The 27,659-nt window shown below is 37.4% G+C and overlaps 1 protein-coding gene across 1 annotated transcript; it reads left to right on the top strand.

The window, feature by feature from the left end:
- Positions 1-243: 243 nt before the first annotated feature.
- grhl1 (grainyhead-like transcription factor 1) lies at positions 244-20,597 on the top strand. Its single transcript, XM_084096491.1, has 15 exons — positions 244-382; positions 2,895-3,081; positions 4,251-4,324; positions 4,916-5,258; positions 5,707-5,783; positions 6,078-6,234; positions 6,846-6,957; positions 7,481-7,575; positions 10,357-10,603; positions 10,732-10,862; positions 15,293-15,321; positions 15,601-15,686; positions 17,131-17,216; positions 18,483-18,547; positions 19,024-20,597. The coding sequence occupies exons 1-15, from the start codon at positions 363-365 to the stop codon at positions 19,136-19,138; spliced, it is 1,824 nt and encodes a 607-aa protein (XP_083952617.1). The 5' UTR covers positions 244-362; the 3' UTR covers positions 19,139-20,597.
- The last annotated feature ends 7,062 nt before the right edge of the window (positions 20,598-27,659 follow it).

The following is a 27,659-nucleotide window of genomic DNA, read 5'->3' as shown; positions in this document are numbered from 1 at the left end:
GTTGTTATGTGGTGCTAAAATAATAAAATAAAAAAATTATATATATATATATATCACACTGCACACTGCACCGTTAATTTGATCAGATTATTTTAGGTTAAACAGGCAGGACCATAAGCAATGAGAATCGTTGAATATTAAGCTCCTCCTCACAGGTGTAATCCAATCCAGTGCCCTGTCACAGGTAAAACCGGCCCCAATTTCTCAGTATATCCAAAAAAGCGAGAAAAGCCAACAAAACCCGTTCTCATACAGGCAATTCTAACGCAGCCCTCATCCCATTCTGAAAGCGTTGTTCCATACAAGAAGAAGAAGGATCGGATTTACAGTACCAACTAGAAAGTCCAGTTCGACCATAAGAGATGTCACAGGATCATGACAAGTAAGTTCACCTCTGTAGGTCCATAGTTTACCGAGGGATGATCAACAGAAAAGGATCTTATGATTGAAATATTACTCACTATTTACTGCTTTATTTGCTGGAACTGACAAAGATTAGCTTCTCTAGTCTGACTCGTCTCAGTAATTCTGGAAAATATGTGGCTTACCACGAGGAGTCTGTCTGACAGCCGAGAGCCGATTCCACTACACAGTTGTGCGGTTTGGGCTCTTCAGTTCACCTGTCATGTTCAGACCTGCTCCGGTACAGGTGTATGCACCTGCCGCGGGAGTTACGAGCACAGCTCTCTGTTTGATAGATTTGCGTGTTATTTGTGTTTTTGTGTATTGATATTCCTTGTTTGGAGTGAAATTACATCGAGTCTAAATGGGAAATTTGTGGAAGCTTTGTAAGAATTTATTAAAAGGCTGCTTATGTAAATACAGCTGGAACCAACATCTGTGTTTTTGGAAAGGTAATAATTGGTGATACATATCAGCTGAAATTGTTAGGTTTTTAGATAATGTTGTATTTGCAGTACGTGTATGATCATTTTTTATAAGAATGTTATTTTATGATTGATCAAGTTAAATTTTGTCAAATTTTGTTTTGTAAGAAGAGTTGATTGGAACAGCCTGCTCTATAGGCGTTGGTAATTTCTTAGGAACATTGTTTAAGCCTGTTGTACATTGTTTAAAGCATGCAGATCTAAACAGAATCTCAGGCGACCTTTTAGGAAAAGTTATTTTTTTTAATTCTCAGAATTGGTTCAACTGTTCTATAGAACATCAAACACCAAAGTATATACCCCAAATATTTGCCCATTGGTGAGGTTTTCCACATGCAAACAGAACTTTGTTGACGACCATAACCATAGTGTAAGAAATGTGAGACCTTGTATCTGTGAATCCTGAAGGGAAAGCTCTCCTTGGTTAGTGTTTGGAGTTTGGCGGATGTAAACACATCATTAGTAATTTTGCGCTTGGTCACCTCTTTTGTTTTAGAAGTGGGATTGCGTGTCCACAAGGTTTATTGTCCCAGGATAACGGATCTATCAGGTTGCAAAACTAAAATCAAACAAGGAGAAAGAATGGTACAATTAGTTATCAAATTACCCATAATCCGTTTGCGTTAAACAATTCTGGATGCAAAGTTTTGTCATAGCAACTTTAAATGGATTCATTCTAGGCTACTACAGTGTTGTGTGACAGGTAAACCAAGATCTAACCATCATCAAGTTGAAGCCATTCCTAAATAAAATTTAAAAGGCATGTTCTAAGTTTATACTCTAAAACTTGATCCTCTCGAATAAATGTATGTGCATAAATACGGTAGATTTAATTTTAAAAAGTCACATTTAATTGATGGCAGAGTTCCCCACCTTAACCTCACCGTTCTCCCCCACCCAAGTTGAGAAATAAATTATACTTTTGCCTTTATTTTATTGTCAGATATTTCAACACATAGATATGAGCAATATCACACTGGCCGTGCGATAACGTGATATTGCATTTAAACAACAGTTTGACGGCACAAGTGTGTAATTAAAAAAAAAGAAAAAATAAGGAAAGAAAAAAACAGGGTGTCTTTAAAAAAGGTATTTTGTGCTAAGCTACTTCCTTCCGCCATGGATTCAAATCTCAAATTGACAGTTTAACAGCTGAGCCCAAGCCTCGGTTACTAAATCTAAAATGTCACTTTTGAACTAGCATTGAAGGAACGCTTCCTTTTAACAGTTAAGGGGATTGACCGTGACATCTGGAACAAGTAATTGATTAATAAGAGCAAAGATTACTTGTTTGATATACCCAAAATTAATTATACCTCATGTTTAAACACTGTCTACATAAGAGCCAGTGGCAAATTCCCAAAGGACTGGCTGAGATAAAACTGTTCTTGGCGGGTACATGAGCGATAAACGGCTGCTGACGGCCTGGAGCTCACATCTCTGAAAACGTCGACGCACATTTTTAAATCGGCAAATACATTCTCGCCTAAAAAACTCTTAAAACTACATTCCGTTATGTTGGGTTTGCTGGTCTGCCATGACACTCGCTATGAGAAATTCAATCTCTGTGAACCACCTTTGTCTAAAAAATATATGATGGTACTCATGAGAATGACCTAATGATGACGAAAAAGGCCATAACCGGTTTTTCTTAATGAACTTTGTCACAGTCAGTGAAAAGTCACCAGATCTCCTTTTGACACTTTACTTGCTGTCTTACTGGAAGAGCCAGTGAAACATGTTTGTCAAACGGGAAGCTGCGGTCTGTGCAGAGATTTGTTGTTTGGCGCAGTTTTTGTCACAGATCCTGAGATAAAGAAGGCCTTTCACAACAACCTGCTCTTCTGTTAACTTTAACACCAGCAATATCGCCAAAACATCTTCAGATTGTTGAAGCTCATCGTCCATCTTTTCGTTCCTTTTAACTGTTTTGATTGTTTCTCTGCCCGGAGATTCATTTATCTTTTAGTCTTGTACTGATGGCTCTTTCTGATCTGTTCCTCACAGTAAGCGGCCTGTGCTCGTGGTACCGAATGAGACGGCTTACAACCAGCGCCGGCCTTACACAAGTGAGGATGAGGCCTGGAAGTCGTTCCTGGAGAACCCTCTCACAGCCGCCACCAAGGCCATGATGAGCATTAATGGAGATGAGGACAGTGCCGCAGCTCTGGGTTTGCTATACGACTACTACAAGGTAAAAGAAGAAGAAGAAGAGAAGATTAAGACCAATGATAGTAATAATAAACCCAAAGTTTTTTAATATGAACAAAAGCACTAAATATGAACAAAATAAAATTCAATCAATGAACACAATAAAATATCAGGTTAAATAAGCAAACAAAAATACAAAGAATGATTTTATATTACATTAATTTTTAATTAATAAATTATTACCAGTAGCACTTTATTTTACAGTGTCCCTGTAACACATCTTACATGTGCTTAACATAGTAGTAACAGTAATTATCATAATTACAAGCAACTAAACTAAACCCTAACCCTAATTAGTAAGCACATTAATTAATGATACTTACTCAGTACTATAATTACACTGTAACAAGGGCACCTTAAAATAAAGTGTAACCTTATTAATTATTTAAAAATTAGTTTTTAGTAATACAGTCAAACCAAAATGTATTCCTACACCTTCAACATTTCTCACATTATCACAGTTCATTCGCTATAGTTGATAAAATGGTAATAAAATATGACAAGAACTCAGAGTTATCAAATCAGTTGATATTTCACTGGTTTTGGCCATCCGTCTGTTAGACTGTCTCACAAATGAATTAGGTTAGCTGTCAGCTGTTAAATTTAAGTTCACAATTAGATAATACCAATTTAGGTCAACCAATAACCAAGAAATGCTTAATTTTGTTCTGTCTGTGGTGTAATAAGTTTGCATTATCAATTAAAGAAAAAACACTTGGTTGGGTCAAAGTATGTTTAACTGGTCTCATTGTATGAAGAATTTTTGGGTATAATGTCACAGTACTTTATTTTGCTATCCTCACTTACATAAATGAACTATAGTATCCTGCACCCACTAGTAAAAAAATATCACAAATTATATCTGGTGTCTGAATAATTTTTGGTTTGACTGTATCTTAAAACAGACCAATGGAAACATCATATAATTATTATTTTACAGAAGGAAGGAAGGAAGGAGGAACTTTTAAAAAAACTAACCTTATTTAATGTTTATATAAGTATGATTATTATTTGAGTTCTATTTAACTAAGGATGAATTTAATGAAATCTGACATCTAAGTCTGTTAAATATATTCACTGACAGATATAATGGGTAAAGCTGATGCTATTGGATGTGGTCAGGCTAACATAGAGTTTGTTTACTTTCCCCAGGTGCCACGGGAAAAGAGAACAATATCCCAGCAAAAGACTGACGTCCTGGGCTCTGATGTGGATCCCAACAAAAGGTGAAGCTCTCATCAAAGATGCAATAATGAATGCCATTTTTCCCACACTGAGACCCTTCTTTTTATTATTGTCTTTTAGGATGCAGTTACAGTCAATAATAATCTTTTAAGAAAATAGTCGACAACCATTTATATGATTGATTTGTTTGGTCTGTTTGCCGAGCACGCAGAAGCCAAGTCAGTGACTTTATAGTAACAAAAACATGCACAAGCTAAACTGTTCCAAGCATATGTGCACTTTATATTAAAAGCTTCAAATAGCATGCGCATAGAGTTTAATGTTGCCGTTCTGCCTGCCGTAAATCTGAAACGATTTCTCGAACAAGACTAAATGTAGGACAATGGACTTGATTTTGTCCATTGAAAACTGATTGGATCGTTGGAGGGTTGTGGTTTGCTAGTGCTGTGATCATTTATAATAATTCCTACAATATTTTAATCTTGTTTAAAACCAGGAAACATTTCGTAAAAAAACGAATGAAAAGTAATTGTTAAACTTTAAACTAAGGCATGTGCATGTGCTTGTAGGTCGTTGAAATGTTTAAAAACAAACATTTAGATTGTATAATTTGTTATTTACATTCTCAACAGGAACATGATGGCCCCTCTCCAAGAGACGTCAATGCCGTCGGAGAACAGACTTCAGCTTCTGAAAGGAGTACCCGTAAATATCGTTCTTCCAGGGAACCAACAAGACAAGAGAGGCCTTTTCCCCTCACCTGACACTACGGTGACGGTGTCCATCGCGGCTGTGCCGAACTACTCGGTGAAGACAGAGGGTTCATCCCACGGTTTCTCCGTCACAGTCCCCAACCCCCACTGCTCAGAACCAGACAGTCACACGGTGGGGTTTGACCGTCAGCTCCCCCACAACCAGTTCAGCCCGAACACACAGCCACGCACCCCAGACTCGACCTTCCCAGAGAACTCAGATGTGAGTTCACACACATCTCCTGTCTCCCACCCTCAACAATACTTCATTTACCTGGCGACTCTAAAGACATTGTTGTATTGAGCCCCCTCCCTATTTTTATTTGAACATGCCAAAATAGCAGCTAGCATGTCATTATGCCATTGTCTCTCTTACACAATAAAGTGCTGTATTTTCCTCTCACATAATAGCCAGGGCCTTTTCCCTCCCTCTCTCTCTCTTGCCCGCTCTCATTCCCGCTCCCTCTCTCTACCTGCTCTTTAAACCTGGAGGGAGGATTTCCTTAGAAATGATAGTTCCACAAAAACCTTACACACACAGGGAGCTGGGAGAGCCGTTTGTTTTTTCTTTGGCTCAGCAATCAGCTTTCTCTCACTGACTGAATGTGTGGCAGCGTGGTGGTTGTTTGCGCTAATGCCAGGCCCTCTCGCCCCTCTTTTGTGCACTACAGGTGTTCTCGTTCCCAGGGGATCTCCAGTTACGCATGGTCTCGCAGGAGGACTACGGAACTTTTGATACAGTGTCAAGGTAAGCGAACGTTTACTGCCAAAAACAACCCCCGAGAAAAACCTCATTCCCTTTAAGAGTCTCCTGGGAGTCAGCAGATTTTATCAGCTGAGTGTGTGCAAACAGAATAGGGTCACTGGTGGATCCTGACAGGTGCACATGGCCCATGGGCAAATGAAAGTGAGCCTAAAACAAATATGATGAGCTGTTCTGTGTAATAGCAAACAGGGAAATTGTCATGGGTGTATTTTGTCGGATGGTGCAAACATGTATTACTGTATGTGGTGACCCCCTTTTTTTGTGTTTGGTCAACAGTAATAATTTTGAATACACGTTGGAAGCCTCCAAGTCTCTCAGACAGAAGTCTGGTGATGGCACAATGACGTACCTCAACAAGGGCCAGTTCTATCCCATCACCCTCAGGGAAACCGACAATGGCAAACTGATGCATGGCCCCATCTGTAAAGTCAGGGTAAGATTAGTTCGAAAATAAGATTTTTATTATTATTTTTATTATTATTTTTGGCCCCAAACTGTATTTGGACACTTCATCTACACTTTAAAACAATTCACACACACACGCACACACATGCACGCACATTGGGTTTTCATGTTTTATGGGAACTTTTCATTGACATAATGATTTTTATACTGTACTGACTGTATAATATCCCATATAACCATAAACACAGCCCTAAACTTTCTGCATTTTTACATTTTCAAAAATGCATCATTTAATATGATTTATAAGCTGTTTTCCTCATGGGGACCAAAACAATTTCCCCACAAGATCAAACATTTCTGTATTACAATGTAGAGAATACCTGAACCACACACGTGCGCGAACACACACACACCAAAAATGGCTCTGAAAAAAATCTCTACTATCATTTGTTTTGCAGATGCCACATATTCTAGTCTAGTATGATGAGACTAGATACTTTCCAGATACTTTCCAATCAAATCAGTGTATATTTAAGTGTGACTTAAGTGTGTAAATACTTTTTGGAGCGCTGAATGTATGAGCACTTGTTTGAGTGTGTACACTATAATGGAAAGCAGTAACACTTTGCTTTTTTTCAGAGTGTTGTGATGGTAGTGTTTGGAGAGGAGAAAACCAGAGATGACCAACTCAAGCACTGGAAATACTGGCACTCGAGACAGCACACGGCCAAACAGAGATGCATTGATATCGGTGAGGATATCAGTACACCTCTGATCTCACTGATCCTAGTCACACTTTCAATTCTCTTTGGGTACAGTGCAGTTCAGGGTGGAGTAACGATACAGATTGCAAACACAGACAAACTGGATGCAAGGAAGGGGGGCTGCAGGTGGGGACAAGACAATAGGGCAAGGGGAGAGCCATCAATGACACAACAAATAAAGATGAACATTGTAAAGCTTGAAAGGGTACACAGCATTATCTTGCTTTCAATGAAAGTCGACTTCTGAGGGAATAATACCTTTTGAGACTTAATATTACATTACAGATTTATTATAATGTTGTATTACAACAGTTGTTCCATTATGTTGAATTGATTACATTTAACTGTCTTGATTTGATCTAAAAAGCTCATAAACATGTAATTAGAGTCTACTATACTCAGTTCTGCAACTGAGATTTAAAAATATGATACAAATTAAATATTTCCTTCCCCATTTACCAAATGAATTCTCAAAATACTCATTAATCAAGCCTCTCTTGTCTCCCACAGCGGACTACAAAGAAAGTTTCAACACCATCAGTAATATTGAGGAGATTTCATATAACGCCATTTCATTCACATGGGACATCAGTGAGGAAGCAAAGGTAAAGACATTTTTGGGCATTTGTAACACTATTTTCATAGTTTATAATCAATAAACAACATTATTGCTCTTTTTATTTGTTTCACCTCTTGATATCTAAAGAAATGAATATGAGATTAGTGAAAATGGCTTTCTGTTGAAAGGCTTTCGATTTAGGCTAAAGGTAAATAATTTCCTTCTGTTAGAATTCTTGGTATTGTATGTATTTTTGGTATGTGGATAAATAATCTTAAAATAGACGTAACATTTTAGGAAAAGTATGACTGACATGGAGATTTACACTCAAAATAAACCTGATGCTCAACACTTGTACACAAACTTGTACATAAAGGATTTATTCAGGAGCCACAAACAAAGTGTGCTGTGACCCATAAGAAAAATCAAAAGAAAGAGGGAAGAACGGGCTTTCCAAGATTATTTTGGTCAAGCTTAGTTACTTGAGCTGGTCGTTGGTGTTTTCCAACATTGATCAAAGCTTTTAGTTCAGTTGTCTTCAGATGCAGATGCTGGACTGATGGAGATATTTGTAGTTCGCTGACTTTGAGTATGTTCAAATGTTTAGTGTACGATTTGTTCTCAGACCATTAGGCCTGACAGCCCTATTTTGGGCGAAACCGACGTGTTAATGAGGAGACGCGCCCAACAATAGCGTTAAGAATGAGGAAACATAAACGGGGGAGCAGTGAGCACTGTGACAGGAAGGCTGATGGAATCCTGTTCGACGAGTGTGTCCAGACTGGTCGGGTTAAACCCGTCGTCAAGTGACGAACAGATTTTGGTTAAAATCTTCTACCTCTGTCTGATTAGTTTTGGTTTTTCATCTGTGTAAGTTGAAGGATCGTAGCAGGCTGTTAAAGGAATAGTCACGTGCATTTGTGTATTGATGTAATTATAATTGTCCCATTAAAGTAAACAATTCATAGTTTAAAGAATGAAATTGAGTATTTTGCAGTGTGCAGTGTTGTCCTATAACCAGGATGCAGATCATAAGATAGGCCTGCGCTGTAGGATACTCATCCGTGTGCTCAGTCTACAGTGTCTAACACTGTTGGCAGTGTCGGATGTGGGCGTGGTTTGGATTCTGTGCACTTGGGTGAGAAACAGAACTTGAAGAGAGAGAGATCAGGGCAAAACAAGGATGGCTGGAATGTTCTTGTGGCGCGCCCTAGTGGACTTTTTGAGACATTACAGGCATTTAGTGAACGCTTGTGCAAATATTTGATTAGTTGAATGCCCATTTGTTTGTAATTCTCATTTTGTCTCAGGCTTTTTGTTGTTAATCCATTATTACGTAAGATGCTGTATTGTCATGGATAAAGTTAAGTAAATTTTGCATTGGTGATACAGTGGTAGGAATAAACAGATGATGATCGAGAGCTTTATATATACACAACAGATCAAAAGTTTGGGGTCAGTATGATTTTGTTTTTATAAAGAAATTTATATTTTTATTCAGCAAGGACGTTTTGAGTTGATCAAAGTTACAGTAAAGACGTTTACATTGTTACTAAAAAGAGTATTTCAAATAAATGCTGTTCTTTTGAACTTTCTATTTATCAAAGAATTCTGGAAAAAAATGTATCATGGTTTCCAACAAAAGATATTAAACAGCACAACTGTTTTCATCACTGATGATAATAATAAGAAATTTAAGAAAGTTTCTTGAGAACCAAATCAGCATATTAGACTGGAGTAATGGCAATAAAATAAAAGTAATAAAAAATAAAGTAATAAAAATCAGCTTCACCACCACAGGAATAAATGATATTTTACTACATTTATTTGCAATTTACATTATTAATACATTTACATTGTAATAATATTTCACAATATTTTTTTATTTTTTTACTGTATTCTTGATCAAATAAATGTCAGCCTTGATGAGCATAAGAGATGCCTTTCCAATAAAAAAAAAATAATAAAAAAAAAAAATGAAAAGAAATAAATAAATAATCTTACCGACCCCAAATTTATAAAGGGAAGTGCATGTATTTAAAAAAATAAAAATAATAATATATATATATATATATATACTCATATATACTATATACTCATTATAATATATAATATATATATACTATATATATATACTCAAACTTCCATATATATACTTCAGTTCTGTGTCTGAATTTGAATTAATAAGCAGGATGCTGAGTTGTAAAAAAATAAAAAATGGAATGAAAGTTATATTCCATAGTAAAAAAACATTAATTGAAACAGTAATAAAAATGCAATTCCACAGTTTGTATTAAAGTTATATTTATTTCATCACATCATAAACTAATATTTATTAGATAGTGATGGAAGAGCACTTCCAGAATGCTCTAATAGTCTTTAAACTTTGTTGTGAATTGTGATTCTATTTTGTTACCAAAAGGGGGCGACATACAATACAAATAATAGCATGACACTCTGGTGTTCCCATTTCACCTCTCACAAATGTTTTACCCTGAGCATTTACAGAAAACAGAATTTATAAGTTCAAAACAAACAACGCTATCCACACACTGAATAAAGTTTTTGACTAAAAACTATTTTTTAATTGCATTCTGTGCATTTTGAGGTTTTCTCTTGGTTTTAATTTAATATTTCATCTATTTTACTTTACTGCACTTTTTTTGTTTTGTTGAAAATGTAAGAATAAATCATTTTGACGAAAATAGACGAAAAAAAAGAAAAGTTGGACTGAACGCAACAATACTCTCTATTTCCAAGGATTGATTTGTAACAAATGATGTAACAAACATTGTAACATTAATTGTTCCCTCTCTTCTCTCCTTAGATCTTTATCTCAGTGAATTGTCTGAGCACAGACTTCTCCTCTCAGAAGGGAGTGAAGGGCCTTCCGCTCAACCTGCAGATCGACACCTACAGCTACAACAACCGCAGTAATAAACCCATCCACCGCGCATTCTGCCAGATTAAGGTCTTCTGCGACAAGGGTGCAGAACGCAAAATCCGTGATGAGGAGAGGAAACAGTCCCGTAGGAAGAGCAAGGGCCCTGACGTCAACCCTGCTTTGGGAAACTGTAAGCACACCTTCAGGTTTTTTTACTTCGACACATTTGAACTGACCCGATGGTACTTTCGTTGAAAATGTAAGTCTGAGCTCTGGAGAGACTTGTTTTTCACTTTATTCTTGCCCCATTTTTCTCAGTTGGGCCAGATGTCAAGGTGCCCCTCCTGCACAAGCGCAGCGACATCACTGTCTTCAAGACAATGACAGAATACGAGACGCAGCCTGTCCTTTTTATCCCCGACATCCACTTCTCCACCTTCCAGCGTCATGTGAGTACCATTCCTTAACATTGTGTGCAAAAAGTTTTTTTTTGTGTGTGCACATATTTCACATTTGAACATATCAGATATATAGTAAATATCATAAGTTACAACGTTTCAGATTACCTCTTTGGGGGTCAGTAAGTACGCATCAGGTTTATAGACCAAAAAAAAGGGGCAAGATTGATATTCACAGCTTTTTAACATTTACATCATTGGCAGACTTATGAAACTCAAATGCTCTGTGCTCTACAGGTGTACAGGTGCAGTGTGTGTTGTGAAACATTGCATGTGAGCACTGGTGATAAGATACAAAGATAGGAGAATGTACGATAATGTACATTTTTGCAGCATGTGAGCACAATCATATAGTTCAGAATGATTTTGACCTCATTAACTCCAGTTTCTGCATTACCCCCATATCTTATCTGTTAGGCTTATCCTCGATGGTCCAATCAGAGAAAAATGAATGTCACCAGAATGCCGGTGCGAGAACGGGGTGATTGGCAAAGAGCCACAGGGCAAATTGGCTTTTGTTTAAACAGTTTATGACATTTCCCCATAAGAAGAACACTGCTTTACGTGTTTACATAAACTTATACAATACGGGTTATTAAACACAAACAGTGTAAAATGCATGAAAACGCACTCAGTGGCTTGGAACAGAAAGATTGTTGACAGATCAGTCAATCAATCAATCAGTCAAACAATAATTAAAAGTGTGTGTGTGTCCCAGAGAACCAGTGATAAACATGTTAAGCATTATAAATACATTATATAATTAAAATGTATTAAATGACAATGTTATTTAGTAATAAATATAAAATAAAAAAAATAATAATAATAAAAAACTATTTTTATAATTATAATTAATTATTATATATTTGGAAAATGAACCTCTTATTATTTTTCTTATCAATAATTTTTTTTATCATTTCACCTGACCTAATCAAACCTCAGTGAATTTTTATTTTGTTTTTGAATTACATTTTTTATTTCCAATCACATCAAATTAAGAAAATTAACCTGACACTGCAATGTTTTTTCGACCTATTAAAATGCCCTTAATAGTGTAAACAAAATGATTTTTTTTTATATATTAAAATTTGTGGTCTCTTGCCAAAATGATTAATGATCTTAATGTCATTAGCACTATGACGAAGCCCCTAACATAATCATTCCATTTCCCTATCCTCCACATGTAAGTGGCTTGGCGTAAAAGCACATCAACATCATTTCAGTGCTTTTTATGCATGTGTGAGCGCAGACTACTGTAACATTTCACAGAAATAGCAGATTGTCGTTGGGTCACGGTGACCGGAATGATGCAGTCAGTTGGAAGGAATATAGTCGTTTCTCACAGTTATAAAATCTGGCATTTATGGCATGGGTTTGGCTGTTATCAGAAAGTTCTTGGCAAGGAATCTTATCTTAAGCCCACACACGCTTTCTTAACGAATCAAAACATGTCTAATTTGTCCTGCCAGCTTTGTTCAGAGTACCATTCAGTTTACCAAATACCATAAACATCAATGGTACCCATCACTGGATCACATGTCTTTTAACTTTAAAGTTCTTAGACCTGGAATTTATTTTTAAATCATTTCAGTTTCTTGGTAGAACCCTTCCTTTTACTTCACCCTCCACCTTTGACTCACAAACCTGTTCACCCATATGGCAAAAATCACATGACTCCCTGTTCTGTAGGAAAGCAAATGTTAGACACTGTCCTTAAACATGACCTTTGATCATCAGTAGTTGTGTGACATTGATGAGTGTATCTAGAGCCAAAAATAAACCTTCTGGCTATTTACTTTTCACTAAATCACACAAAATGAACAAGAAATGTGAACTTTGCCATACTTTTCTAGTGTCACACAAATTAAGCTAGTTTAGAGCCATGGAAGAATGTTAATGTAATTTTATGTGCTTATGCAATGCACCTGTGCTGATTCAGATGTTCTGAATGATCTGCTTTATGCTCTGGGGGTCTGACAACTTTTGTATTGAGTTTACATTGCAGTATGCAGGAACTGCATAAAAAATTAAAATAAAAGATTACATAAAAAGAAAGTTGATCATTTAAATCATTAATCATCACAAGTAGGTTAAAATGTATTAGCATGTGTTAATGGTTTAACCCATTGGGTCTTCAGCAGGGCGACTGTGGTGGCCCTGCAGGGTTATACAGTAGTTTCATCTCAAACAGATTTTTGTGGAAAAAAATAAAGAATTTTAGAAGCTGAAATTTCAGCTGAATGTTTAATTTTCCACCTACATTAAAATATATTAAGTAAAATTAAAATGTAACATTTTAAAGTCTTTCTAATGTGAGCTTCATGTAAATATCCTGTACACTATCGTTCAAAGGTTTGGGGTATTGCAATAAGTCTCTTATGCTCATCAAAGCTGCTTTTATGTGATTAAATATACAGTAAAAACAGTAATATTTTGAAATATTATTACAATTTAAATGCATTCCTCTGATGCAAAGCTGAAATTTCAGTCTTCAGTGTCACATTATCCTTAAGAAAAACAAAACAAAATGTTTTAATTTGGTGCTCAAATAACATTTCTTCAATGTTGAAAACAGTTGTGATGCTTAATATTTTTGTGGAAACTGATAACAAAAATGTTCAGGATTCTTTGATTAAAGAATTTCTTTGATTTTTTGTAGCAATGTAAAAGTATTTGCTGCCACTTTTTATCATGTTAATGAGTCCTTCTTAAAAAAAGAAGAAGAATCTTAGTGTCACGGTATGTTACTGATATAAGGCAAACGGGAAAACTGGGTCAAAGGAAAATAGCAACTGAACACAATGAAAACTAAGATGGATCAAAAACCCCAAAAGAGTTCAACTGAGCACCCTGGAGTGGTGGAAGGTAACGGGCAAGTGTCCAGGGCGGTGCTGGCAGGCTAGGAAGCCTCAAGGGTGACACCGGTAATACAGGAGCCAGGGAGGTACCAGCAATTCAGGGAGCCAGGGAGGCACCGGAAGTTCAGGAAACCAGGGAGGCGCCGGTAGTGCCAGGAGCCAGGAAGGATCGGCCTCCGTGGCCTTGACACTGGAGCTTAGCTCGGCTACTATGGCTGGGGACATACAGCCACTCCCCCCCTCCCCCCAAACTTTCTTGGAAGAAGGTATGGGGTTGTGAACTGGAGCGGACTCATATGTGGAGCATACTCTAGAGCGGGCTCATGGGCTGGAGCCGACACTGGACTGTGCTCAGGGGCTGGAGTGGATGTGGCCCAGACACACATAAATACCAGAGCCATTATGGACAGTGAAACGCTCTCTGGGCTGAGCTCTGGAATTACCCTCTCGAGAGGAGGCTCGGGATCTTCTCTCACAGGAACGGATTCGGGAATTTCTCTCATTGGAAGTAATAAGTCAATAATAGTCTTTTAATTGTAAATTCAAACAAGGAAACACGCAGGAGATAAACTTGGAAACACGGAATAGAACAACCACTTCAACGTAGACGTTAAACAATACAGGACAAGGAACAGACTAACAGACAAACTAAGGGCTTAAGTACAGAGGGCAAACAAAGGAGCTAACGAGTTAATTAATATGTGAATGGGATGAATCAGTGAGATAAACGGGAAAACTGGGTCAAAGGAAAATAGACACTGAACACAATGAAAACTAAGACAGAACAAAACATAACCCTGACACTTAACTTTTGAACGTTAGTGTATATTTATACAGTATATTCTGTTATTATAGGCCAGACTTAAAAAGCAACATTCAGTTTTAATACAATATGTAACTGGGCTCTATCTCTTTATTCACCATGAGGAATAACTCTAATGGCGCTTTTCCATTACCAGTACCAGCTCAACTCGACTCGACTCGCCTCGCTTTTCGCTCCGTTTTCCATTGCAGATAGTACCTCCACAATAGTACCTGGTCGTCATAGCGACGCGCAGGAAACTGCCGTGACTTAATCTTCTACGCGAGACGCGCGAGACACACCTGCTACCCACACACACAGGACAATGGAGAAAATCGAGTGTATGCTGTTTTTGGATGTTTTTGTTTTTGCTGTTTTTTATTCAGGATACTCCGTCTGGCGCGTACAATGATGACGCAGTGAATAGTGACGATTCTCTCTGACCAATCAGCAGTCTGTCGTGTTTTCACGTCACATTTTAGTATCGCCTCAGCTCGCTTAGAACCTCGCCGGAGGTGGTACGAAAAAAAATTCCTGGAAGCAGGTACAGGTACAACTTTTACACAGTGGAAAACCAAACAGAGCCGAGTCGAGTCGAGCCGAGCCAAGCCGAGGCGAGCTGGTACTGTGTAGTGGAAAAGCGCCATAAAATGCCTCTTTATTCTGAAATATTAAAGGTTTTTGTTAATGAATGGTAAATTAACTGTAAAAATGGTTCTATATTTTTTGTTAATGCTGTATTGTGTCTTTTCTCATTATAGCCTTTCTCACCGGAGGACTCAGAGGAGGGGTACGTTTCTGTCTCTTATCTTCTTTGAGCTCATTTGTGTTCGGAATGCTTGTTCAAGACAGGGGAAGGGTTCAAAATGTGCATTATAGAGCAAACGGCCTTTAGCTTTTCCCTGGAGTATAGCGTTTCCAGGAAATGTGCAGGTGCTGTTTGTGTAATTGGTAATGATGTACTCGCCTCGTTTTTCCTATTGGGATGGTGGTTTTCTCAGAACTACACTCATCTACTGCATCTCCCTCCTCGTCTCCTCACTTTTCCTCTTTCCCTCATGTTCTTCAGCTCAGCTATGAAGAGATTACCTTATTCCGAGGAGGAGTTTGGATCACCTCCCAATAAGCTGGCAAGGATGGATGAGCCCAAAAGAGGTGTGTTTTAACTGGAACTGGGTTGTATGTGATTTGGTGGATGAGACAGATCTTTGGGTATTTCTGTGTTTATTTCAGTATTGTTGGCACTATAGTATTAGCGCTGTTATGGTGCAATGCCATTTGGTTGCTTACGAATAACCGCACACAAAAACACCCTAATTCAAAACACATTTGCTCTGTTTCAAAACCTAGTGTGCTGCCTATGGTGGATACCTCATAAGATGCCTTGTTTTAGACATATTTAAAGGCAACATCACATGTATCCTTCATGGAGAAGACAATCCCATAATGCACTGCAACAAGTTCAGTAAAAAAAATCAAGATGGCGGACGATTGACTATACTTTGTTCAGAACTGAAAAGTATCCATAAAATAGTATATAAAATATAATAACATTCAATAATATAATAAATATGATCTAATAATTGTAAAAAATCTAATAAAAATAAATGTTCAAATATTGTTTTTCATTTGGATTATTTTGCCCTGTATTTGTGTGCTATGTCATTAATTTTATGCTTAAGAGTATTGCAGCGTTTGTTTTGCAATATGCTAATAACAAACTTTGGAACCAATTGCATGTGAGTGGCACTACTTATGTGACACGCGAAGTCACTCTACCAAGTGCTCCAGATCGTCACTTATGAGGTTCCATGACGTTAGGATGCTGCCTTAGAAGCCAGTTGCCTATGTAGGTAGTAGGTACTAGTAAGGTAGCTGACTATAGGTTTTGGAACAGAGTATTTTTTTTGTACCCTGAAAGGGCCTAATTATAGACCAGTGTGTCTCAGCATTTCAGAGGCAAACACTGCTGCTTCGGTCACTTCAACAAAGGATGTAGAACCAAACATCTGTGGGATCCGGTAAAAAAAATAATGGAAATTTGCAGGTCATTGGAGGCTGCTAGCCCTCCCAACATGATGTGCCATCTCCAGCTTGTTTGCCTGTTAAATAGCAGTCATGGTCAGCCATTTGTGGGTTTGTGTGGATGTTTGTATCTATGTAAAAAAAATACTCATGCCAAAGGCAACACGTCGGCTTTGGAATAGGATGTAATGTTTGTAATCTGTGTACTCCGGACTGTCCACATTACTGAAAGTCCCTTGCTGTAAGCACAGTGTTCCCAGTAATGGTTTGGGATGCTGCCCAGTCCTTCTCGGGTTTTTAGGTGAAAGGGGAGGAGGGGGGCGGGACCGGTCAGAGTTTATAGACATGAGCAGAAACCACAACTACAGGGATCAGTATGTCAGATACAAAATCATTAAAGGCATGCATTAGAAAAACATATCAAATCATCTGCCACATGAAGGTCTTGGCAGAGGACTTTGACTTTACTTTGGTTTATTTTGGTTTGCAAATCTGACCTCACATTCAAGAAAACTGGGCTTGCAGTTTGTGCATGAGTGACCATATAGCTAACCACATTTTTCTGCCTTTGCAGTTTTGCTGTATGTGCGCAAGGAGACAGAAGAAGTGTTTGATGCTCTCATGCTGAAAACTCCTACTGTAAAAGGCCTAGTGGAAGCGGTGAGTTCACTTCTCTTTCCCCAAATGTCCTCATTCAACATTATTAGTGCAGTCTGCTAAAGCACATATGAATTTGGAATTATGAATTTGAACACACATTCCCATATTGAATTGATGAGCTCTGTGTAAAAAATATATATACAAAATAGACGACTTCGAAAGCTATCCATTAAATAATATAATTTGAGATTATTATTATTAAATATATGATCAAATAATAATAATAATTGGTTTGAACCAAGCCAGACCGCGGTCTCAGCAAATAACACTGCCCTGCTGTCCATACACAACACTCTTACATCATGGTGCTGGGTTTTAACTCAGGCAAGAACCACTCACATTTCTTCAGGAAATCTAAATCTAATTCAACTAATACAATTCTAATGCCTTTAGTGGAGGGTTATTCAAGGACATAGTCAGAAATAATGGAGAAAAAAAACATTCTCTGTTCTAAACATTGTAACAGTATAATTTTGTTTAGTAATGCATCCTTTAATTGCACCACAATAACACACAAACACTGTTTCCAAGAGAGCTCCCTCCCAAAAATTATACATCCCATCCAAAACTACAGCCACGTTTCTAATGCAGCACAGCACCTCCCAGAGAAATTTAGGAAAAAAGACAAGAAAAACAGATCCAGAAAAGTGCAATAACTGCATGTGGTCAATGCAGAGTCCCTGAAATTAGAGCCTGAAGCAGAGTGATTTAATAGGCACTTTGAGTTATGTAGCAAGAGGGTTGACTGTCAACAGGCTGTCTGCATTAAAACATAGCAGGAGGCCAGCATGTGAATCACACTGCCTCAAAAACACATCCAGGTAATAAAAACAAAAGCTGGCATGGCCTATACAGGGTCCCGCGACAGGTATAAGAAAGTGTGCGTGTTTTTGTGTGGTGTGCGTAATAGAATGTTTTCCAAGCATTGCAACACTTCAGCTAGCTATGAGAATGAGGAAAGGGAATGTTAGGATAACGTCAAGGGGGTTGGGAAAACATTAAGCTCAACCATTTGTATCCCGAAATAAGATGAACTTTGATACTAGTTGGCTTGAAAAATTACTTGGGTCTACAAATGTTCCATTTAATAAGTGCATAGGGTTGCATTACTCACCATGAATTACTGCACGAATGCTTCATAATTATTGTGCTGAGTTGCTTAAAATGATCCATTGCAATGTAAATGACAATAACATGCATGCCAGATAGACACAGTAATGTAAAGTTTTAATTCTGGCGCCTGCTAATGGATCTCCTATCCACCAGATTTCAGAGAAATATGAAGTTCCTCTTGAGAAGATGGGAAAAGTCTTCAAGAAATGCAAGAAAGGGTAAGACACACAGCTGTAAATTGATTACAGTATAAAGAGCATGATTTGCATTACATTCATTCTCTATTATTAATATAATTTTTTTAATTGGTATTCATCAGATTTTTTATTTAGTTTATATATATATATATTTGGTAACACTTTAGTTTAGGGTCCAATGTTTGCAAATTACTGGGATATTGGATGTTTATTAGTACTTATAAAGCACATATTAATGCCTTATTCTGCATGACCATATTCTACATCCCTTAATCCTACCCAATACCTAAACTTAACAACTACCTTACTAACTAGTAATGAGCAGTGATTAGGAGTTTATTGAGGCAAAAGTCCCTAATATAAGGTGTGATCATACAGTTTATTCAAATGTATTTTTATTAATGTATCCCACACATGTCCTTTGATTAGTCACTGAACCACAGTCAGTCTGGACTAAAACTAAACCATAGTGTCCCACCTTCTCTGCTTCATTTCAGGATCATGGTAAACATGGATGATAACATCATCAAGCACTACTCCAACGAAGACACCTTCCAGATCCAGATGGAGGAAATGGGAGGAATGATTAAGCTTACACTGACAGAGATTTGAGAGTTATTTTCGAGTCATCCTACAGACTGGTTTACACAAGTCCACAGACCCTTCCTCCTACTCTATTAGGATACCAGAGATCCCTCAGCAACTCGCTGTCATCTTTTAGAATAATGAACAGTTTTCGCGTGACCAAGTCTATGAGCCTTAAGTACTTTGTGAATTTAGAGTGAAATAATGTAGAGTATCTCTTTCAAGTGTTTCTTCCAAACACCTTAAAGATTTTGAGCCATATTTTCTAATTTTCCTGAGTATAAGAGCGAACAGCTGCGGCTTTTTACTATTTCTCATTCGTTTTGTGACTCTGAAAGAGATCACAATAACAATTTACTCTTCGTTTTCCTGTTTAAAGTCATAGCACTGGAGACGCTAATCTCTAAAAAGGACAAATGAACAGGGTGTTACTTCTGTAGTAAAATGGGTTTGGGGAATCCTATTTGCTTCACTGTATTGATACAAATACCCTGAGCAGTATTTAGTGAGTACAGTATATTATCCCTTGCTCAGCAACTCGTGAGGTGCAGTGCCATAAGCACTGTGTGTATGTGTGTGTGTGTATTATGATTTATAAATGTAGTGGTACAACCCTTTTTTTAACCAACAATGGTCATTTCACCAATTTTCAGTTTCAGACTTTCCCAAAGTCTGTCATTCCTAATATGAACAAATACGGTCCATACATCAGGCCCTCTGATTAATCCTTCAGAAGGTATTTTCAAATTGTGCTCCACAAATAATCAGTATAAACTTTCTTCTTTTTTTTAAACAAAAAACCAATACAGATTTATAAACATTATTCTGTTTCATTATATTAATCGTTGGTGAATGAACTGAAATGCTCTACAAACATGCCAAGAAACCCTACAAATTTATAACAGAAAGTTCTAATGTAATTCATGATTACCAGAGTTCTGTAGCTACCGCTATATCAGTTTTGCCAAAAAACATAGATGCACAAATCTTTGAAAATCAGCAAATAAGTAGTATTACATTTAGCTTATTTGGTTACAGTAACCATTATATGATGCCCCATAAACTGCTGTTACTTTGAGAGGAGAACATATTCATCCTTTCTGTTGTCGTTGATGAAATGTACAGTTTAATTCATTTTGAAAAAGCTTTTAAATGTTTTCTAAATAACTGATACTCTCTTTTATATCATTTATTGTGTATATATTTATTACTGGGATGGGACTTTTTTTTTTATAACTATAGCAAAAGGTCAGTTTTCTAATGTATCTTTTTAAAATTTTAAATGAAATCATTCTAAATGATCTATTTATGTAAATTGGAAATTTTTTAGTTTGTTATTAATGTCTGGTTTGGTTTTAATGTGCATATTTAAGTGTTCTTATATGCAAAGATACTATTTTCCTTTACTGAACTGTTAGTCAGATATGTTTCCTTTTGTATCAAATACACATCTTAAGCTCCAATAAAAGCCACTTGGGACTATGTATTTTATTTGGCTGTCTGTGTGTTCTGTGGTTTTCAGCTAGCTGTATCCAAAGCAGTTGTCATGGAAACAGGCTGTGCTCCAATAGCCCATCTGTCTGGTGGACAGGAAGTGGCCAGCTAAATAGAGAGTGTTTTGAATCAGAAGTGGCCTCAAATACCCCCTCAGCCTCAGTTTACCTCCTTTAAGTTCCTTCTTGGAAAAAATATTCACTCTTCTCCAGGGAGGAACCAGATGACATGTAATGCACAAAAACACACACATATATATATATATATATATAATTTAATATCACTAACAATATTTTGGAATGAGACATCTACAATACTGACAATATATATGCACACTTATCAGCTGCATTAAACTGACAAGTGAAGTGAATGACTTTGATTATATCGTTACAATGGCAACTGTCAAGGGGTAGCATATATTGACCAGCAAGTGAACAGTCAGTTGCTGAAGTTGGACCCGCATACTAGAATACAACTCTTACTATTTTTAGCATATCTTTCTATGGCTGAATTAGTAAGACTATGCGGTTCTGAATTCAGCAAGTATTTGAATTTCATGTGTTTGGAAGCAGGATAAATGGGCAAGTGAAAAGATCTGAGTGACTTTGACAAGGGTCAAATAGTGATTGCTAGACGACTGGGTCAGAGCATCTCCAAAACGGCAAGTTTTGAGGGGTGTTCCCAGTGGTTAGTACCAAAAGTGATGCAATGAAGGACAACCAGGGTCATGGGCACCCAAGGCTCACTGATGCACATGGGGACTTGGGGAGCGAATGGTCTGGTCTGATCACACAGAAGAGTTACTATAGCTCAAATTGCTGAAAATCGTTATGCTGCCCATGATAGAAAGGTGTAAGAACACAGTGCATCACAGTTTGCATTTGCCGTGTATGGGACTGCGAAGCCTCAGACCAATCCGAGTGCGCATGGTGTCCCTTGTCCACCGCCGAAAGCGTCTACAATGGGCATGCGAGCATCAGATTCAGAACTGGACCATGGAGCAATGGAAGAAGGTTGCCTGATCTGAGGTATCACATTTTCTTTCAGATCAGGTGGATGGCCGGGTGCGTGAGTGTCGTTTATCTGGGGAAGAGATGGCAGCAGGGTGCACTATGGGAAGACGACAAGCCGGCAGAGGCAGTGTGATGCTCTGGCCAATGTTCTGCTAGGAAACCTTGGGTCTTGGCATTCATGTGGATGTTACTTTGACACGTGCCACCTACATAAAGATTGTTGCAGATCACGTACAGCCCTGCATGGCAATGGTGTTCCCTGATGGCAGTGGCCTCTTTCAGCAGTATAATGCACCCTGCCACACTGAAAAAAAAAAGTTCATGATTTATTTGAGGAACATGTCAAAGAGTTCAAGGTGTTGCCTTGGCATAGGACGTGCTGGACTAACAAAATCTATGGAGACCCCACCTCGCAACTTGCAGCTAATGTATGTAATGGTGCCAGATACCACAGGACACTTTCAGAGGTATATATATATATATATATATATATATATATATACACTCCAGTTACATTTATTTTTACATTTATATACAGTACAACTTATATTTATTTTTAGATTCCATTTGTTTATTTTTAGATTCCATTTAAATTTATTTTTATGTTGTATTCCATTTTATTTACTGTTAGATAATTTTTTTTAACTTTTTTATAACATTTATATATATTTTTTTATTTTTTTTATTTTGAAGAGTGCGTACATGCGAACATGCTCTGGTATGTAAGGAGGAGCCTATGACTGGATATGTTAATAAAGCTAAATAACAAAGAAAAAATTGATTTAGTCCTCAGATGCCATGTCTGCAGTTTATAGCAAAAATTCTGGAAAAGAAAAGATCTCAAAAAGGATTACTACGAAGTTGTTACTCCACCACCTGCCTGACATTATTAACCAACGTGGCTGATTGAACGACAAATTTGCGACAATATGGTTTCGGGAAAGAGTCGTGACTACCTTCTTCAACGATGCATCATATGGTAGTTAAAGGAACACGGCGACTTTTTGGGACTTGTTCACTGTATCCCCCAGAGTTAGATAATTCCATACATACCCTTTTCATCTCCGTGCATGCCGTAACTCTGACGCTAACTCTGACCGCTAGCCTAGCTTAGCACAAAGACTGGAGGTAAACGGCTCCAGCTAGCATACTGCTCCCAATAAGTGACAAAATAACACCAACATTTTCCTATTTACATGTTGTGATTTGTATAGTCACAGCGTGTACAAAATAACAAGGTCACATGAGACACAGCCATCTTCTAACCGGAAAGCTATAGTCCCAAAAAGTCGGCGTGTCCCTTTAAGCAGCGAGTTACTTTGTTGAACAGGAAACACACCCCTGGATAGTTTTTACCAGAGGAAATCTAGCGTCACAACAATGCGTTGAGCCATCTGCTTTAAGATTCACTTCTCCATCTTTCTTCCACACTCTACAGTTTTCCTTGAACCCTTTCTGTCCTTATGCAACCTTATAATATTAACTTCACCTAAAGTAATGGATTCAGCTTCATCCTTGCACTTACTCCTCAATAATACATTTAATGAGGATAAGTGCTTTTTTATAGCATTTATATAAGTGTGTAAGGCTTTTTTAGAGCTGGCAAAGCCGAATAAATCCATAAAGATAGCGTTTTACACGTTTGTTGTTGTTGTAATAGTTGATATTAGGTGTCATGTACTATAGCTTTAAGAGAAAAAGTAATGAGTTTGTTTTATACCTGTGGAAAGTTTGACACACTTAAAATGTTAAAATATAGGTCAGGAAGGATTAAGTCGCCTGTTCTTCCTGTGTGTGTATGTGCACGCACACAAAAACTCCCATTATGTTGTTTGCTAACATTCTTGTCCTAATCCATTCCCAATAACAGCACTTGCTTGTTCTCAAGTGGGTAAAATGCTGAAAGGCCAGCGAAAAATCCCATACTGTGACAAAAGGGAGGGAACCAGAATCTCTCCACAGACAGTTTTTTTCCCTTCCCCCGTTCTTGTCAATGGTTACTCTTTTCTTGAAACACTACATTTCAGCTCTAAACACCTTGCTTTGTGTTAATGGCTAAAAATGGCCAAAGAAAACAAAGGCAATGTGGAGAAACAATGTAGATTCAAAATGGCCCTATTCGCAGCTGTGACTATTTAAGTCTCGAGGACTGTGTCATCGCCTCTCTGAGTCAGCACAATCTTACTGGATTACCTCAGTACTTCTCAGCACAGACACACCCTTCTCTCGTCCACTCGCTCTGACAACTGATTGATAGGGCAAGAGGCAACAGTCTTCAAGCCCTATTGCTGTAGACTTGAACTACACCTTTTGTGTCTGAGAGAACTGGTAAAACATACACTGCATTGCTCGTCTTGACCTACATTCTTGAAAACTTATCTGAAATAAATGTGGGTTATATTAGTTCACTATACGGTTGAGGCAGGCCTGGCGGCAGGACACATGACTGGGAGGCATTTATATTTCTCATGCAAATGAGCCTATGTATTGAAGCGTGTGGCTGCTTGTCAAGCATGAAAAACAAAAGTGTTCATCACATAGACAGCGTGCAAAGAGCACTCCCTTTATAATCACTAAAAAGCTGTCACTCATTCATCGCAATCTCAAAAAGGTTCCTTTAATGAAGCTGAATGAAACAACACAATGAATCTCTTATTTACAGTCTAAACTTTGCTGTTAGTTTAAACCTTCTGTACGTCAAAAAAACAAAAAACAAACAAAACAAAAACATTAATAATTAAACATTAACAATAATAAGAAATGCATCTTAAGAACAAAATCAGCATATTGGAATGATTTCTGAAGGGCTGGGGCAATGGCTGCTGAAAATGTAGCTTTGCTATCACAGGAATTCATATATAAAATACAATATAAATATATTAAAATAGAAAATGTTTTTATTGCAATATTACTGTTTTTACTGTATCTTTAATGAATAAATACAGCCTTGGTAAGCATAAGAGACTTCTTTCAAAAACATTACATATAATAGATTTATATGTATTTATAATAATATAACATTTAGCATAACCCATTGTCATGATAACGACAAGAAAGTAAATTGTTTTGGATAACTGATCAATTGAAGTTCTAGCAATGTTATTTGGCTTTTGACCTAACTTGTACTAAACTTTATTCCTGGATTCATTAATATCAGAGTTCCACTTCCAGTAGTGACCTCAAGCAAGCAAATTACCCAGTTCACTCTTCCTGTTCGTGGCATTGACAGAGTAACTCTTTCCCGTATACTGTAATCTAGAACACAAACTGTCACAGTGATGGACTACAGTATGTAGTCAAACAAAACTTTTAAAGTTTTTCCCTGTAGGTGTCATTCTTCTACACCTGTTGTTTATGGTTTTGTGGATGCTTTTTCAAATGCAAGAGGAGCTTGTATGCAAAATGTTCATTGGTCAGTTCAATTGCCTTTGTTTTTTCAATATGCATACCTCATCACCAGCACTGAAAATAAACTTTAGAGAATTAAATATTTTCTGTGCATGGATGTATATTTATGGTACGTATATACCATGTATATTTTGTGAACTTTTGTGCACAAGGGAATTGATTCAAATGCTGAATCAATCCCCAAAATGGTTCTTAAGCTTCACTTACTTTGTGATTGAACAGACAATTAAAAAATCCCCAAAGTTCTGAACAGGTAAATTTGGTCATTTACATAAACGTCATAAACGTATTAAAGAACACCACTTTTTAAGTGTCCTTATGATGAAAATGTTTACGAGTTCTGTATGCTCAGGCATATCCAAATTGTAAGATAAAGGTACATTTGAATGTGTCTCACAAGCTTTTTATGTGAAATTACAGAAAATAGTTTACTGACTTTACCCATCTATTTTGGTTGCATATGTCCTAGTCTTACAGTGTCTTTATAGATTAAATTGACTTTTTTATGATTTGTAAAACTTCTGTGCACAATGATAGGGCAGATCTTTATGAGTGGATCTCACAAAAAAACAAAACAAATCATAAATGTACATGTAATGAGTAGTCTGTGATGCATTTAAGACAGTGCTGTTCTTAAACACCCCCATCACGAAGAAATCATCTCACAACAAAAAAAACCCCAAATGTTTGGGCTTTCTGAAGATAAGAATCATTTAAAAAACACTTTACTCATAACTGACATATCTAGCACTGGAAAATACTGAAGTACAGTGATGAACCATGCGTCAGATGATCGGTATAGCCTGGATGGGACACATCTTACAAACACAGCTGAAAACATTTCCATAATTTAAAAAAAAAAAAAGTATGCTTTAATGTTGTCCATATTTTTATCATTTGTCCCTCAATGTGAAGTAAAAGTCATCTTAAAGCATAATTTGCATTATCATCTCAACCATCTAAATCACATCTAAGTCACTCCGCATGGTAGACCAGATGACTTTGACAAATGTGCGACTCAGCACCTAACATACTACAGAACAGGATCTGTTCTTAAACAAAACTGACGTTCAGTCCCAATTGTTGCCCTTTCACCCAGATACACACCCACTATGAAGCAAGTGAGGAGTTTCTGTTGATCAGCCTGTTGTTGAGTTCTACGGACATCGTAATTGCCTGTATGTGCTGCCAAAACACACACACACACACACACACACACACACACACACACACACACACACACACACACACACACACACACACACACACACACACACACACCCACACACACACGTGCCCAATGCCTTTTAATGACTGCTGATGATGTCTTCAGATCTAAATAAGAGAAATATGGAATATAGAAAAATATAGGCCTATTAAACACTTGCTGTATATTGAATGTTACACAAACATGAGACCAGATTGTGTGCATAATACAACACTTCAAGCACAGTAGTATATTTAACACCTCTAAAAATAACTGACCTACGCTCTTCTCTGGACTGAAGCCGTTATGTGAGAACTGGTGTCGGGTGCTGGGAGGATTGGGACCAGTGGGAATGGGTTGAAGTGAATAGCATAACCTTTCCTCTAGTTTCCATCCTTTCTCTCTCTCTCTCAGTCTGGCTCACTTATATCACGAGCATGCTTCTCAGTCCTCACATAACTCCTACACATCCCACACACCACTCGCCGTACTGCAGTTGGCAGAACACAATCGGTCACTACAGCACATACGGTCTAAGCTTACGTGATGCATTCTGCTGTCTCTGACCCCGCTGCTTTCCTGAGTGCCCAGATAAACTGACATGTGGCCTACATCCTAGACGGCCAGTTGAGGAGGATGTTTACTGCTGTTCTGATTGCTTATGTAGTGATTTGAATAATTTCATTGATTAGAGCAATGATTCCCAGCCCGGAGGAACCTCAAATAAATATGAAGTGGGTTTAAGGGGTCTAACCCTAACCCAACGATACAACCTTTTTTCCTGGTAACACTTTAGCTTTGGGTCCAATTTTCACTATTAACTAGTTGCTTATTAGCATGCATATTACTAGGATATTGGCTGTTTATTAGTACTTATAAACCTGCATTACCATTTTCTACATCCCTTAATTCTACCCAATACCGAAACTTAACTACCTTACTAACCACTAATAAGCTATAATTAGTAGTTTATGACAACAATCCTTTTTAAATTATTTTTACCCTAATATATCTTAATACGTTTAAACATGTTAAGCATGATGACATTACCATCTTATTTGAGCCATTGCTGATGTGATCAACTGTATTAATTTAGAAAATCCTGTCACATAGGTCCAAAAGTTCCTGAGAGTAATCACCAACAACCTTCATGCTGGAATATTGGAATATATTGTTTCATGAATATTTCAGTGACTTTAATAATGCAATTTAGGGGTGTAGAAACCACCATAACATATGTTTCCATTCATATCTTTCATTTTAAAGGGTTAGTTCACCCCCCCAAAATAGTCATCAATTACTCACCCACATATAAACATTGATCAGCCTACATAAACAGAAACTCAACTGTACTTGCTTTACACACAAGAACAAACCTCATTGGTTCTTGCAGAAGCTCAAAAATGCACAAGTAACACACAAGAAT

Source organism: Abramis brama (genome assembly GCF_963993115.1).
Source record: "Abramis brama genome assembly, chromosome: 21".
Taxonomy (NCBI): domain Eukaryota; kingdom Metazoa; phylum Chordata; class Actinopteri; order Cypriniformes; family Leuciscidae; genus Abramis; species Abramis brama.
Note: the sequence above shows the minus strand (reverse complement) of the source record. Positions and strands in the feature narration are given on the sequence as shown.